This window comes from Alligator sinensis, unplaced genomic scaffold, assembly GCF_000455745.1.
Source record: "Alligator sinensis unplaced genomic scaffold, ASM45574v1 scaffold861_1, whole genome shotgun sequence".
NCBI lineage: Eukaryota > Metazoa > Chordata > Crocodylia > Alligatoridae > Alligator > Alligator sinensis.
In genome coordinates, this window is record NW_005842153.1 from 2,098,534 (window position 1) to 2,115,429 (window position 16,896).

General features: G+C 39.1%; 1 protein-coding gene across 1 annotated transcript in view; it reads right to left on the reverse strand.

Moving 5' to 3' along the window:
• ZGRF1 (zinc finger GRF-type containing 1) overlaps nucleotides 1–16,896 on the reverse strand; it is a 49,927-nt gene that overhangs the window by 17,704 nt on the left and 15,327 nt on the right. The window contains exons 9-17 of the mRNA XM_025206367.1: nucleotides 15,613–15,715; nucleotides 15,435–15,535; nucleotides 15,092–15,239; nucleotides 13,480–14,153; nucleotides 7,688–7,826; nucleotides 6,658–6,842; nucleotides 5,593–5,780; nucleotides 3,799–3,938; nucleotides 2,101–2,247 (exon numbers count right to left, since the gene is read on the reverse strand). Coding sequence (XP_025062152.1) covers nucleotides 2,101–2,247; nucleotides 3,799–3,938; nucleotides 5,593–5,780; nucleotides 6,658–6,842; nucleotides 7,688–7,826; nucleotides 13,480–14,153; nucleotides 15,092–15,239; nucleotides 15,435–15,535; nucleotides 15,613–15,715 — 1,825 coding nt within the window. The remainder of the gene's footprint in view (nucleotides 1–2,100; nucleotides 2,248–3,798; nucleotides 3,939–5,592; nucleotides 5,781–6,657; nucleotides 6,843–7,687; nucleotides 7,827–13,479; nucleotides 14,154–15,091; nucleotides 15,240–15,434; nucleotides 15,536–15,612; nucleotides 15,716–16,896) is intronic.

Consider the following 16,896-nt stretch of genomic DNA (forward strand, 5'->3'; position numbering starts at 1 on the left):
GGGGCGCGCGCGAAGGGGGGCGCCGGGGGGGGGGGGGGGGGGCTTGGAGGGCTACAACCACCCCAAAATTCACCTTAGCCCCCCCCCATAGCCACTCATCCCTGTGCCACCGCTGCTGCCCACCCTGAACAGTTGAGCCTGCCCTGCTCCCACCCCCCACACTGGGAAGAGGCTGGCACAGCCCCTGGCCCCTGCCCAAAGCAGGCAGCCTGCCTCTGCCCTATACACATATCCGAGGAGGAATATGTCCCCCATGCCTCCCTGGAAATGTGTGTAGCAGTGGGGAGCCACCCCGTCTCCCCCATCCTCAGGCTCCCCCCACACCACCTGGACAAGCCGCCTGTGGCTCGGTCCTTCAACCTGCCTCAGGGTCCCATTTACCTCCTGAGCTGGGCAGCGTCTGCCCCTGTCCCTGCTCCAGTCCCTCCCTCCATCTGCAACCCCATGCCCCTTCCCTCCTTCCCTCCCTCCTCTTGCCCCACACAGATTAACTTGCAGGGTACTGCTCTCCACGCTGACTGGCTGCATTCCTGTAAATTGGCTATTGGATCAGTATGAGCCAATACGGCTGATTGGTAATTGGCTAATGGTGTCAGCCAAGAAAATCTTTATCGGTGCACCCCTAAAACAAATCCTATGCTAATCCAACAATAAAACTGCAAAACCAGACAAAAATAATCCGTGGCTTAGGAAGCGTTAAGGGCTCAGTCCTACACTTCTTCCTCCAGACAAAACTCCCATTGAATTTGGGGCCCTGGTTCTGAAAGGCATGTTAGTATGCCCATGCTGCACATATGCATTGTGGTATTTTTAATGACTCTTCAGTCTGTTAAAACTAACTTTTGAATTTTCCAATGTTTGCACTGAAGAGTACAATTTTAATGTTACACTGAGTTTACAAAGCAGGTGTACATTTTTGCCCTTTTCCAAGAAGTGCACAACCACACAACAGATAGTACTGCTTTATTCCCTTCCATGGCTTTACTGCAATTCAAACAACATTAACAAAACACAAATCTTAGCCTAAGCTTTTCCCCGCCCCTGTATTTGTCAGTTTCTTGGGTTTTCTGTAGCTCTCCCCTGTAGCGTCTTCTCTATACCTGGTTCCCTCTCCTTCTAAGGAATAACACATATGCCAACAGCAAAATGCAATAAAAATAACTAAGTGAAACTAAAAGGCCTCTGGACTAATCCAAATGAGGAGGAAGACAATGTCATTTACTTTTGAACTATTTATTAAATAATAAATAGGACACACTGATTCATTAAAGACTTATCAATTTTGAATCAACAATGTTTACATTCAGAAACTCGCTGATTAAAAGCAACTCAACAGCAATAAGGTTTATTAAGTAAAATTTATGCAGCTTTGTTCTTCTGAACATTCCAAACTCACTGATCCTTTAATTTTACTGGGCTCTGGCAACATAATACAGTCAAAGGATATCAGCCCAGCCACAGACTTATCTTTATTATGTACAAGGTCTTGTACGTAGCCAATTTTTAAAAACATTGAGGACATACTCTTTGATATGGTGACTATCATTTTGCAGAATTTGGGGGTATTATAGGACTTCTTCACCTACTCATAACCTGGCCAGCAGGGAATTATAAATAGGCTACTATTGTTTAAAATCAGGGGTTTTCAACCTTATTTAATAAGTGTACCCCCAGCAGCCCCCTTTTCAGTAAGTGTACCCTGGGAACAGGGGTGGCAGGGAGTGGCCAGACATGGAGCGGGAGCATGGCAAGTGGCAGAGTGGTGGCAGCGCAGTGTGTGTGTGGCCTTGCTCTCGCCTTGCCCCAGCTCTGCTCCTGTGAGGCAGCAACACGGGGTGGCGGTGCTCTGTCCCCACGTGCCCCCTTGGACCTTTCAAAGTACCCCTGATCAACAACCCCTGCTTTAAATAGTTGATCAAAAAATATTTTGCACTTTAAGATCTTTGGACGAAGGAAATTCTCAGAGCTTTATAAATACGACATACTCATAGTAAACTGACATTTGAGGCTTGAGAAATGGCCAGTTTGTGCTATGTCACTGCTCACACATTTATCAAAAATAATATTTATATACAAAATATCTTTAAGCAAAAAACTTACTGTTGGAGTGCCAGTTTGAGGGACAGAAGCCTTTCAGAGGCAATAATTCAACTTCATTGTTAGCTGATGGTCCAAAGAAAGCACTGCATGCAATGAAAGTTTCCAGTGGTTCAAAGTTGAGTGTCTTTGAAACAACCCAAAGATCATCTGTCACAATAATACACCCATTAATTTCATTTTTTTACACTTCTGCTACTGTAGATTTGAAAATAATAATCAGTGTTTATTATTTTGCAAATTAAACCTTTAGAACAAAAAATATAAGTACCAATTAAAATAAAAGGGATAATTACAAAGCTTTAAAAGATTCGTTAGTATAGTCATTTAAAAGGGAGTAACCAAATAATTCCATTAGAGCTACCACAAATAACATCAAGTACAGAACTAATGTGCTAAAGTTTCTTCCCTGTGGCTTTAGTATTTAGTGACTTATGACTCATCTAAAGTTTTAATGATTTTCAGGCTATTTGGAGTTCAGATGAATTATTAAAAGGAGCAGTTCTCATTGCCAACCACAAAACCATAAAGAAATTATACTTAACTACTATTTTGCTAAAGCACTAAAAAGATCACAAATGCTTAAAAGAGGACTTCAGCTGATGGTACGCTAGTCTAAAATGGCAATCCATAAATCCCTCTGCTCACTTGGAGGCCTTCCTACCATGGAGTCCTGGGTTCAGATTTATTCCAGGTTTTCTTTTTTCCAAATGATGATTATATAAAATGCATGAACAATGGCAGACAGCAGGGACTAGAATCCAGGATTCCCTAGGTATGAAGTCACACTGTCCACCCTTCACCTCCTGGCGATCTCTTTCATGCAGAGTTAGGGGCTTACCCAAGCATGCAGGTCTTGAGACAGAAAGTCCACCAAGGGCAATACCCAAATTCCCTGTTCCTGGTATCTAATGTTTCTTGCATCCCGCTTTCTCTCTCTCAGCTGCTCTTAGGAGACAACCTAAAACAACCACTCTCTCTCTCTCCAATCTCTCCGTTCTAATCTTCAAAGGGAATTTACAAAACACCTTTCATAGACAAGCCTATGAACTTCACTCATAAATCTATTGGATACAAAAAATAAATAAATAAATAAATAAATCACAGACTATATATAGACATTGGATTTATGGCACATTATAACCTGCCTGCCATTCGATATCCCCGGGTAACCTCTCTACATTTTACCAGCCACATTCTATCACCAGGTCAACATTTCTCCCTTCCCTCTGCCACACACCTACCTGTCTCACACCAATAGTTTCCCATTGCCAATCATCCTCGCTGCAAAAAAATGCAAAATGCATTTGCATTTTCAGACCAGTGCTTTGCATATTGGTTTCTATTCCATCCAGGAGAACACAAAACACCAGAAGACTCTCCCTATGCCTGAAAAAGGTTGTTTTTGCCTGAAAGCTTGCAAAGGACAAGTTTTCCAACTATTTAGTTGGTCTAATAAAAGATATTGCATTTACCCAAAAAACCTTATCTGTCTTAGGAGACAAGTAATCCACACACCAATTCCTAAAATGGCCTCCTAAGGAACCTGGGATACATCTCAGTGCCATGCTCAAGAAATAAAGAGCACAATGGGGACAGCTTTGGTTCAGACTAAATGAGAAGCTCATATAGCACTGGCTGGTTCAGGGGGATTTCAAGGTCAATTCTAAACTTACCAGTGAGATGCTCAGATTTACTTACCTTTGCTGTACATGGAAGAGTGCTCCTTTCTTCTCAGTTTAAGATATATTTTGTTTTTAGAATCACCATCAACTCTAGCATGTAAAATCATAAATTTCTTTAGCTTACTAAACTGTTTTCTTTGAACATCAAAGGCTTTTCTGTTAAAAAAAGGTCAAGAATCAACATTTAAGCAAAACAAAACAGAAAGGCAGAATTCTGATTCACCACAGAAATAAGGATCCAACACTTATGAGGAATACCAAAACATTTTAAATGTGTTAATGTTCTTGCAGACTTTTCCCTGACAAGCACTATTTATAAACAAATGCATTTAAACTAAATATTTTGTTGATATTTAGCCAGCCTCAGATTGCTCCTCTTCCTCCCTCAATTTAGCAATTGGTGTAAGTGCTATAAAATCCTCCTCTCTGCTACTAATATTGCTGCTGAATATGAAAAAGTTAAAACGTTGAAAATGCAAATATTTAAGATTAAATTTGTTTCTTTTCTACTATCCAGTTTCAATAGGAAGCTACAGATGATGTACTGCACCTAATTTTTAAAGATGCTCAGAAAGTTTAATTAAATTTTGCAGTTTCTATAAAAACAGAAAAATATTTTTCATAAAACTGTTTACAGATTATCCCTACTAATTTTACAACTCCCTATAAGAATCTCAATATTTTAACTACACAGAAATCATGAACATAATCAGTAATCATCTGTGCTGCTACCTATAGATTTCAGTAGCATCTTATAACTGATATGATCTTTGATAACTGCCTGTTGGGTTCTGAAGGGTTTCAAGGAAAGAACAAAAAGAGGATGTCAGAAAATGCTATCAGACCATTTTAGATTTAAAGTTCATAGTTGAAAGGTTCCATTCAAAACCGCGAGGACTATTTTTTGTTAAGTTAAAACTTAAATTCTGCAGAAATTGATGGCTTAACAACTCCCTGTCCCTTGTTAAAGAAAATTCCCCATTCTCCCCTAAAGGAAGAGTTTCATATGGTAAGAGGTTTTAATCACGGCTAACTTACATCCCAATTAAAATAGTGATTTGAAGGTAAAAATATGCAACTATCAGTCACCTAATCACTGCTGCCAATTCTTTACTGATGAAGAGGCTATAGAAGTTTTTTGGCTGGTAGAATATTCCATTTTAATGGAGACAACACTTGGAGTAGGGCTGTTACATATAACATTTTAAAGGGTAGTAAAATTTTACTTTCTCTATCGTAACAGAAATGCCAGGATTAAGATTTGGACGTAAGGCAGTTCACTTCACATTGTCTGTTTGAAAAATTCATGATCACATTCAGACAGTTAAAGAGCTCTTAAACTGTAAGAGTTCTTAGAGGGATGGAAATTTAATTTCTGGAGAAAATGCCCAGCTAGTGTGCTTTCCACAGAACATTTCTAACTCGGCATTGCCAAGTGGATTTGTCAAACTCTGGTCAAAAAGTATTCTGAAAAATATTAAGCAATGACTAGTAGTGAAAGCAGGACAATCAGAAGGGATTTAATTAAGACAACATTACATAGAGTACCTGGTGCCTGTGATCTGAGCTTTTTTTCTTCCACTATCATAAGAAAACAGTACCTGAAATACCACCACTGTAACTAATCTGTCAGACAGCTCACTTTTAAACTGCTACACAAAACCATTAACACAGACTGAATGGAGTTCCAAATTCTTTTATGGTACTATTTCACTGAAGTGTATGGAGTTACAGCAGCAAATTTGCAGCTGGACATTTAGAAATATTATATATCATATGACATTATGAGTTGGACATATTTTCAATATACCTCACCAAAAGCTGGCATTCCTCATAGAGGAAAATCCTCTGACTTCTGAGGTAAGCTCCAATACTTTTTATATCATGAAACACTACATTGGGTCTGGAATTTTTTTGTCCTGGGTTAACTTCTTCTACCCACTTGAAAAATTTACACTGGTCAGCTTTTGGGGCATCACAGGTATAAAAAAGACGACCCTAGAACAGAAAGAAGCCATCAAAACTTATTTAAATAAGTGCCAATGCAAGGAAGCTAGCCCTACTTAGACACTATGTAAATAATAAGAGAATAAATCTGTTTTTATGAATGTCCATGAGTCTGCTGGAAAACCAAGAAGCTGCAGAAAATCAGTTCATTTTTATAACTGCATCCTGACTGCTAATCAACTATCATAGTATTCAAAAAGAAATTTAGATATGCAATCTCAATTTACATACATACGAATATAATATACAAGTTTCCCTTGCTTTATGGGGTACAAGCATTCCTGGAAAATGGTGCATAACTCGAATTCACATAAAAGGAACCCACTTTACAATGTAACGAACAGGGATACGTTCCAAGACCTTGACTGTACTGACTCCCCAGACCCATTTCCACCACTTTTGGCAACAATAGAAATGTGTGTCACAGACAACGAGCGAGGCACACAGAAGACTACAGTTTGGTGCGTGTCACTGCCACAACGCACTGCACAAAGCAACTGACTGTGGGCTTCCTCCAAACTGATTACATAAAAGAGTGAATTTACCTTGCAAATAACAAATTTGGTATAAAAAGGATCATCACGTGAATTCTCACATACAGAACCTGCATAAAGTGAGGGAAACCTGTATAAATATTATATATTACACACACAGATGTTCATAGACGGAAAAGATCTCTCAGAATATCAAATTAATATCAGGTATTAACGCTGCTATCAGATTAGAAATTATATAGCTGTATATAATTACTAGCAGCTTATATAATTGTAAAATACACAGGACCATCCTGTAACTGTTCACTGAATATAATCCAAGCATCATGTGAATAAATCACCAAAATTTTAAATAAACAAGCAGCAAACAGTACCTTATTTTTACCTTCTTTTTTAACCATAACAAGCTTTGCAGGTTGCTTGTGATTGCAGAGAGGAACACAGTTTTCTTCACTTTCCCCTTGGCCATCTTCCACCGAAGTGTAAAATGATATGTCCACTTTCAAAAGAGCCTTATGTAGCCTTTCTGACAGCTCAAAAAGCAGTATGTTTAAGTGTTCTCCATATGAAAAGAGAGAGAATTTAGGATTACCTTAAAATACTTACGTATAACAGTTAAGCAAACATGTGCTTCATGGTTACTTTTGCTTCTAAATCAATAGTGCCAGTTTTTCCAAGGCATTTGGACCTAGCCTCTGAAAGTGACTAAATATCTTCAAGATGCAAAATTCATAACTTGCGTATGCACGCTCATGAGTTTCAACTGCCTTATTTCCACAAAAACCCCCACTTAAAGTACCTGCACATTAAAAACCAGAGTTGCAAATACTGATAATTACAGTAGATGTAAAAAAAAGTGTGACACAGGCTGCGGGCTAGGTACCTGCTGGGGACCAACTTAAATCGTGCTTTCACAACTTTTGCAGAAACCACAAGAAGTGGTAGTTATTGTGATTGCTGCAAAAACTGGCATTTGCCCTCCTCCCCCACTGGGGTGCCTCTACCAATCAGTGGAAAGGGGTGGGATCACACAAAAGGCAGCCCTGTCCACCAATTAGTTTCGAGGGGCAGGGCCACCACAAAATGCCTTTAAAAGTGGCTGTGCAAGCGGGCTGCAAAAAACCCTTAATCACACCCCAATTTAGGTAGGTTCCAAGTAATTGCATAGAGGTGAATTTCACATTCAGGCTCTTTTTAAACAATTCAGATCAGTCTAAACAGCAATCAGTTTTAGCCAGCCTTGGGTTCAAATAACTAAGATGCATACAAACCAAACAGAAGTTATTGCTCTACCACATAACATTCCACCACTGTGTCTTTATTTTGTAAAACTTCAGAAAAATATTAAAATATCAAAACCTACTGACAGCTTATAGTAATTTCTGAATAAATTATTAACCGTACCTGTCAAAGCAGCTGTAAAGATCTGTTTGTAATGAGCATGAGACTGAAACACAGTGGGTATATATATTTTCCTTTGAGGAAAATTTGCATATTTTACTTTCCTCCCTGTGGGAAAAGAAAGCTCAGAGATTGATATGTCCTGCAAAGTAATAAAATAAGGCATTAAAAACCTATGCTAAATCCCAAGGTCTTAATTCTGTATTAAAACGAATAATCATGAATTAAAGGAATTTTGATTCCTGATCCATAACTGTTTGGCATGCAAAAAATTACCCACTATCTTTTTGAAAAATATTATGCTCAGTTAATATGTACAAGTAAGAGGATCAGGGACTGATTTTACAGCCATTCTATGAGGACTCACAAATAAATTGTTTGTTAGCCTAACTCTTAATTTAAGATCAGAAGCTCAATTCACGTACATGATCAATTCACTGACTTTTAAGGACTGCTCATATGCGCAACATTAAACAAGTGCAAGTTTGCAGCATTTTATATTATGATATGAACTTACAGGATGCCAAACAGAGTAAAATACAAATGAGCTAAATACAGTCTATGGAAAACTTAGTTGCCAATTTTAAGTCTTTAAGCTGAATTTAAATGGTGCATAAGTATGGTGCTCAAGTCCTTTATACTCTGATGAATTACACCTAACTCATGATTAGCACCATTTCTGCACAGAGGTTAAAGCAGAACTCTAGCAAACTAAGGAAGTAATGTGGCCTTGTGAAATGGACACTGGACTGGGACTCAGGACATAAGGTTTTCATTGTCAGTTTTGTCACATGCCCAGTGACTTTGGACAAGTCACTTCCTCTCTCTCAGTGCCTCAGCTTCTTGTCAAATTAGGATAATGTGACTTTGTAAAGCACTGATAGCTAATGAGAGACCCTGTACGAGCACTAGATACTAAAAGCAGAAATAATGCTGAAATCTAGCATATCAGGTTTATGCCTGGAAATACATTTTTCACAATCTTTTAAAAATACATATTCAATATTCAGCATTCAGCTTTTGTTTCAGTTTGCAAATCTGCTCTTTAGTTCTTTGTATTCAAGAACCGAATATTAAATTCTAAAAGCTAACAACTGCATTTTGAAGTAACATTTCTAAGCCTTAATAACCTCATTAACATAACCAGTGTATGAACAAACATTACAAATGCTAATAAACTTATCAAAAGGAGGTTCCAACTTAAAAAATAGCTCATTTTGATTTTACACTATATCCCATTCTCCCCCTGCCTTTCTGCATGAAAGTTACACCAAAGTAATAAAACAGTAACTGGTTATAATGGGAAATCATCAAGTTTACTCTGTATTTGACAACGCTACATTCAGAGAATGAACAAACCAATCATACTTTTCAAAGATGAAATTCTTGAGTTGTAATAATCATGATGTTACTTGTTACAGTAGTGGGTAAGAAAGTACAGACCAAAGTGTGATTTATAATTAACTACGTTAATATAACATGGTTGTCAAATAGTGACAAATCAGCCATTATGATCTATCAAGTTAGTGTTTTTGTTTTTAAAACTGCTTTAAACAAAAAAAACCCTGAAAGTATCTGTCTTTTTTTGAAGAGAAAATTCATTTAAAATCAATTTGAAAAGTCAAAACAGAGAAAAAGCAGGAAACCTGGAGATTTAAATGTTTGAAGATCACCTGAAATATACTCACCAGATCTATAGATTCACCTATTATATATAAAAATATTCATGTTTCTATGAATGGGATACATGTAAAACTACATGTCATTCCTGTGCCTATAGTAGTGGTTCTCAAACTTTTTTGGACCAGGAACCATTTGTAAACATCAATGGTCAGTCCGGACCCACTGCCTCCCAGCCCCTCAGTGTGTGGGGTAGAGGGTAGCGAAAAGCCATGATTTCCCATGTTTTCCTCCTTTAGAAGGAGAATCCATTTTTAAAGGTTGTTCATGACCCTTTCATATAATCTTGTGACCCACGGGTTGAGAAATGCTAGCCTAGAGCATTACCTTTACTTATGTGTACAAATGCAGTTTTAACATTTGTAGCACGATTAGGTCCCTGACAGATGTTACACTTAAGATGCAATTAAAGGGTTAATCACATTTTAAGTAGTGACTTGGTCTTGCATTCATTCAATTAATGGTATGATAAAACAAGCAATAAGTCACAAAGTTATTGCACATATTTTGAGTAATACATGCAATAACTTTGTGGCTGGTTCCTATCATGCCTTTAACTGAATATACCCCTACCTGCAGGTCAGCTTTGATAGCAGGGAGAGGTCCCTCAAGACCTTCTGAGTCAAGATACAAGGAGGCTCAGGAGAGGAAGACCTGATGGTGGGGCATCTACTACAGACCTCCCTCCCAAGAAGAAGAGAGTGATCAGGCATTATCCAGGGAATTGACTGAGGTAGCCAGAACTAAAGACCTGATTGTCATGGGTGACTTCAACTACCCTGATATCTGTTGGGAGGACCATTCGGCCAGCTCCAGCAAGTCAGCCAGTTTCTTGGCAGCTACTGATACCTGTTCCTGTCACAGGTTGCCGAAGAACTAGGGGTAAAGCCAATCTGGACTTAGTGCTTACCAAAGAGGAGGAAATGGTAGGGGACCTGAAGATTGGAGGTACTCTGGGTGACAGTGATCATGATCCAATTAGGTTCACCATTCACCGGAAGGCTAGGATCCTAATTAGTAGAACAGAAGTCCTAGATTTCAGAAGGGCAGACTTCAAGAAACTCAGGAGGCTAGTTAGAAAGTTCCTCTGTGACCCATGACTGAATGATTTGGGAATTCAGGAACAATGGTGCCTCTTCAAGGGAGCAATTCTCACTGCCCAAAAAGAGGCCATTCCCACGTGATCAAAGAACAGGAAAGGAGCCAAGAGACCCACCTGGCTCAACAGGGACATTAGAGAACTTTTGAACAATAAAAGATGCATATAATCAATGGAAAGAAGGTTCAGCAACCAGAGAACAGTTTATTTATATAACCAGGGTCTGCAAGTATGATATGGAAAGCCAAGGCAGGCATGGAGATCTAGCTGGCATCTGAAATAAAGAGACAACAAAAAGTCCTTCACTGTGGAACCCCTACTGGATATGGAGGGACAGCCCACAGTTGACCCTCACAAAAAGTCTGAGCTCCTAAATGAATACTTCACATTGGTATTCCAGAAGGCTAACAGAAGCTGTGCACCCATCCAGAAGCCCAAACAACACGGGGAAGCCTATAGACAACATGAAATCAATCCTGAACAGGAGAGGGTCCTCTTAGAACAAGTGGACATTTTCAAGTCTGCTGGGCCAGATGACCTACAACCAAGAGTCCTGAAAGAACTGACTGAACTTGTAGCAGGGCCCTTGGCAAAGATTTTCGAAAAGTCATGGAACTCAGGGGTGATCCCAGATGTCTGGAAGACAGCCAACGGGTGCCCATCTTTAAGAAAAGGAGGACAGATGACCCTGCAAAACTACAGACTGGTCAGTTTGACTTCAGAAAAACACTTTTGAAAAAATTGTTAAAGAGGCCATCAATCACAAGCTTGTAACTGACAGCATATTAAAAAACAACCAGCACGGCTTTGTGGAGTGAAGATCATGCCTGACAAACCTGGTGTCCTTTTACAACCAGGTAACTAACCAGCTGGACAAGGGTGATGAGGTAGGCATCATTTACTTACATTTCAGTAAGGCCTTTGATTTTGGTTGAGAGAGTTTCATGGGAAACAAACTGAAGGGAACTGGCGTGGACCAGCCTACAGTGAGGTAGGTGGATAACTGGCTTAAAGGCCGGTACCAGAGAGTTGTAATTGATGGGATGGCCTCATCCTAGAGGACCATCTCCAGTGGTGTCCCACAGGGATCGATGCTTGGACCTGTGCTTTCTAACATATTAATTAGCGACTTGGATGACGGGGTGGAATGCTCTATGATTAAGTTTGCCGATGATACCAAGCTGTGGGGAAATGTGGGCACACCAGAAGACAGGGTAAAGATCCAGGACGACCTTGACAGACTGATTCTATGGGCTGATCAGATGAGGTTCATCAAGAAAAAGTACTGGGTCCTTCACCTGGGTAGAAAGAACCTTCACCCCACCTATAGGATAGGTGGTAGCCCATTGGATGGCATGGCATCTGAACAGGACCTGAGGTTCACAATTGACCAGAAAATGAAAATGAGCCAACAGGGCAAGGAAGTTGCCAGGAGGGCAAATAGAACTCTGGTGTGCATCAGCCGATGTGTTGCCAACAGATCCAAGGAGGTGCTTCTCCCTCTCGACTCACCATTAGTGAGCCTGCAACTGGAGTACTGTGCCCAGTTTTGGGCGCCACACCTCAAGAAGGATGTGAATAAACTTGAGAGGGTGCAGAGGAGGGCCACTCGTGTGATTAGGGGCCTGGAGGATAGGCCCTATGAGGAGAGACTCCAGGAGCTGGTCTTGTTCAGTCTGGGTAAGAGGAGGCTGCAAGGTGACTTGATAGCCGCCTACAAATATGGCAGCGGAGAACAACAGGATCTGGGAGAGCAGCCCTTCTGGAAGGCACCCCTTGGGATGATGAGGACCAGTGGTCACAAACTAACAGAGGGAAGATTTAGGCTGGACACAAGGAAGAACTTCTTCTCCATAAGAGTAACTAGAACCTGGAACACTCCCAGCAGAGGTGGGAGTCAACATCCTTGGAGGTGTTCAAGAGGAGGCTGGATAAGCATCTAGTTGAGCTCATTTGAGCTCATTAACCTTCTGCCTATGGCAGGGGACAGGACTTGATGATCTTACAGGTCCCTTCCAGTCCACTGACTCTGACTCTATACCACCAGTGCCAAGCCTCTGCAGCACACAGGAGCTTTTCAAGACTCCTATGTGCTCTACAGGCTGGGAGCCATGTCAGCTAATTGAAGTCCCCAGGCAAGGGAGTGCACCATGCCCTCTGGAGGCTGGAACTCTAATCAGCTCTCAGGAATCCCAGCTGCAGGAGCATATGGTACACTTCCCAAGTTGAGAACCAAGCTTGTTGCTTGTTGGTGCAGGGGGAGCCAGGGATTGGGTTTCCCATTTACCAGCAATATGATACAATGGGATTAGATGCAGGATCCCACAACTGTGTGTCCTGCCATGTACATGTGACATGGTAGAAAGCATGACTTGGGATCCCGCATCAGATCCTATTGCACCTTTACTTTAATGTTGGTCAGCGACCTTAGGATGACCACATTTTGAAAAAGGATCCTGCCAAATACAGGATGGACATTAGTGGTATAGATTACATCTCTTCATGTCAATCAGCAACAATATTCAAATTATACACATCTATAGCTGGCAGTGGATGCCAAGAATCAGTTAGAAAAGATTTAGTCAAAGTAAAAAAAAAAAAAAAAAAAATTGCACTATAAGCTGTCATTATGTGACAGGCCCGGTTCTGTAGTTGGGTATTTTTTCTGCTAATAAGCATATAGAATTATTGCTTAGCATTTATATACATAATATTCCCCAGAAGATCATACACATACAGCGAAGGTGCCCAGTAAAATGATTTTCCATCACAAATAAATATATCGCCCATTACCCATGAAAATTTCTATACCATGACAGTTTTTAAACATATTATTGGTCTTTTCATCAGCATGATCTGAGCAAGAGATCAAACTGTCAAGAATGGTGAATTTTCAGGACCATTTTGCAAAGGATGCTGCCCTTGACTAGATCTGTTCCTGATAGGACATTCAGACATTCAGGGCCAATGGGGCAAACGTACTAAGTATACACAGTCTGCTTGAATAGCTACACACCTGGGTGTCTCCTGTTACAGTGTGGCAGTTCAACTGACCTAACACCTTTTGTGTTGCTTCAGGAACTGGAATGTGGTTTAAGTGCAGAGAAAGTTTCTTCCCCTCTGAAACAGAATCTTGGCTACTAAAATTTCCATGGTGTTTACTCAGTAAGCTTTTTATCATCTGCAAATGCACAGAGTCTGAAGAACTTTTATTCAAGGCATCACTCTGACTCTCTCCAGTGTCAGTCGGTGGCATTCCAATGACATTCTCAGCACAGAAGTCATCAGTCACTTTCACATCACCTCTGTTTTGAGTTATCAAATCACATTGAGCTGTGTTTTGATATTTTAGCCACTTGCTTTGTCCATTTTGTGAAGCCACATTAGGGAACACTGGTTGCATAAATGCCTCTCGTCTTCCTTCCATACACTCGCCAGACACAAAGGTTTCATACTTCCTGTCCTCAGGCCCAAAAGCACTGACGTGAAACACTGCTGATTTCTCATACACGTTGACTGCTGGAGAACCAAAAGCTTGCTGGACTTCCTCACAGCCAGTCACACCTGAATAAACTTCTGAATCAGGAATCTTCCCAGTGGCAGAAACAGTGACAAGTGGAATTCTTGTTCTCAGTGTGGAGGAGGGTCTTGACAGGTTGCCATCTCCTGGACAGCTGGACTGCTCTATTCCTGCAGGACAAATATGTATTTAGCAACCTATTGCACCTGTCCCTGAGATGCAAATCTTAGTCTTCAAGACAGAGAAAAAAGTTAAAGAAAAAAATTCAAATACTTTCTTGTGAATCTTGACCTCTCTTGTAATAGCAAGCTCTTTGTACTCACTTATCCTGTGCATTACCAAGCTAAATCTTACCACCTAATAAGTAATTTCAAATATAATTATTCCACAATTTAAATGTCTATGTTCAAATCCAATTTTCTATACTGAAGTAAAAAATATACATTTTTATAAAAAAAGTCTCAGTAAACTAGTGCTCTAGTAATTAAACTCTTTATAAATATTGGAAATGAATCATTATATCAACAATAAGTTTTCGATAAAAAATACAGACCTCATTTGTGCCGGGGGCAATAAAAAAACCCAATATAAAATAATACAAATATAAAATAAAATATTATCAACCTTTATCAATACCAGGTTTCTGACATTACAAGTCCCCATTTTGTTTAAATTCAGCATAAAGAAGAAACTATAGCCAGATGCAACACAAGTTACTCAAAATAGATTCAAAAGTATCAGAAGATGGAGAAAAATTAAAAGACAACAAATAAAAAATTACTAAGAGTGAGATGTTAGATTCCAGCTTTTGATTTGGTGTAAAGCTTAAGGGGAAAGAGTACAATCCTTGTTTAACAAATCTGTTCACACTAGCAAGGTCTTTTAGCTAATCAGTGCTTAAATGTTATGGATAAATAACATGCATTTAAAAGCTGAAACAAAGAGGCTCTGAAGAAGGGGTATTTGCCAGTACATACACTGAACACCATAGGATTAGGGCTCAGGTATAGCTGATGTATCCAATGGGCATTGGGGGTCTGGATCAAAGACATCAAGGCTCTGTTGGAGAAAGCAGAATTAACTGCAATTATAAAATATAATTTCTTACTGGAAAAGAATTCCGAATGTTCTGTATCACTTAGTAAAGCTCCACATGTCAGGGACTCCTGTTTAGGGATATCTATCATATTTTCTTCGTTATTTAAAGTTAAGGAAATAGAATCTGGATTTAATGAAGAGAACTGTTGTGACAGCACCTACACACACAGAAAAAAAATATGTACAGCTGAGTAGTGAAGACAAGAAAAATCTCAAGAATGACTGTTCTTATTATTTTATATCACCTTATCTAATACATTTCTACCAAATTTCAAGAGGCATTTAACAAAATATAATATAATCAGATACTAATATTATAGAAGAAAGGCTTAAAATAAGGAGCCTGTTCGCACCTTGTTATGTTTCCTTGTAGTCCATTGGGTCAGTTCCAGATTAAAATCTGAAGAAGATTCCATCCATTTTGGAACTTTAGAAGTCATATCCAATATCACTGCTGGATAAAAGGAAAGACAACTTTCAGACAGACTAGTCACAGTGACCATCATTATTTTCACATTTACTTTTACTTACGAGATTTACTGGCATCTGGCTCTTCAATAAAGTCAGACTTTTGAATGTTCTCTTCTGTAATAAAGTTTAGATCATCTTCTGGAAAATTCACTGCGCCTGGGGACTTCAGAAAAAGACAAAAATTTCATAAAGCTGACAGAATACTCTTTTTCATATCACCATTATTTTCATTTCAAGACCTCATTTCCAAAAAAAAAAAAAAAAAGAAATATTTGCAATCTCAATGGGTGTTGGAAATGAAAAGCCCATCCAAATAAGTGGCTTTCCTTTAGCCTCTTCAGTACTGCCATTGATGCTGTATTATAAAAATGAAGGCACAGTATAGCATTCCAGCAATATACTGGCTCATATAAAAAACAGATGAATAAATCGGAACATAATTTTTTCAAATCTGATTTGGAACTTTGCATGTACTTCAGGATATTAGGACTGGGCAGATTTAAAATGTCACTCTTATAAAGAAAACAGAATACAATAATGACTCAAAAAGCCCTTTATCGTTTTCCTTTATGAAGAATTTATTCATTCAATGCTGCATAATTACAAGCATATTTTAGACTGATCTTTGAAATGTATTAAAATAAATTCAGAAATTTCAACTTACAAATCACTACTCATGAGCATAGCAAATATTTGTAGGATCATTACTCAACAATGGTTATTCTCAAACTCTGCCATATTTTTCAGTTCCTAGTGATTCTGGTATAATCTTTATTTTATGATTAATAGTTAATTTTCCTTAACATCACCATCTGGACAAATTATTTTCTTGTACTACCAGAAGACAAAGCAACTAGAACAAACCTCATTTTACCTGTATGAAGTCACTCAGGACAGAACTACTTGAAAACTGGGCTGACAAACAACTGTCTGTTATGAGACTTTCATGCTCTGAAGTTACTGGATGTTGATTCCATCCTAACAGTGAGTTAGAAGATCTCACCATCATCTCACTGGCTGCTGATCCTTTTATTTGGTGACCTTGAAACTGAACTGGCTACAGAATGTATTGCAATTATTATTTAATGTTAAATGAAAGAAAAATCTACTATCAGAAAACATTTTCTACACATACAAAGGACAACTTTTGGAACTTAGAATAAGAACACTGACAAAAAGCAGCGATGTCTATGCAGCTCAACACCAGTGAACTACACGAATTTCTAATTCAACACAAAATGTCCCTTTCAAATGTTAAGCTATGATTTTGTGATCTCCAATGAAAACTACATACAGAAAAGGTGTATTAAGAGCTGGGTGCACTAAAAGTGGTTGGTTGGTTGG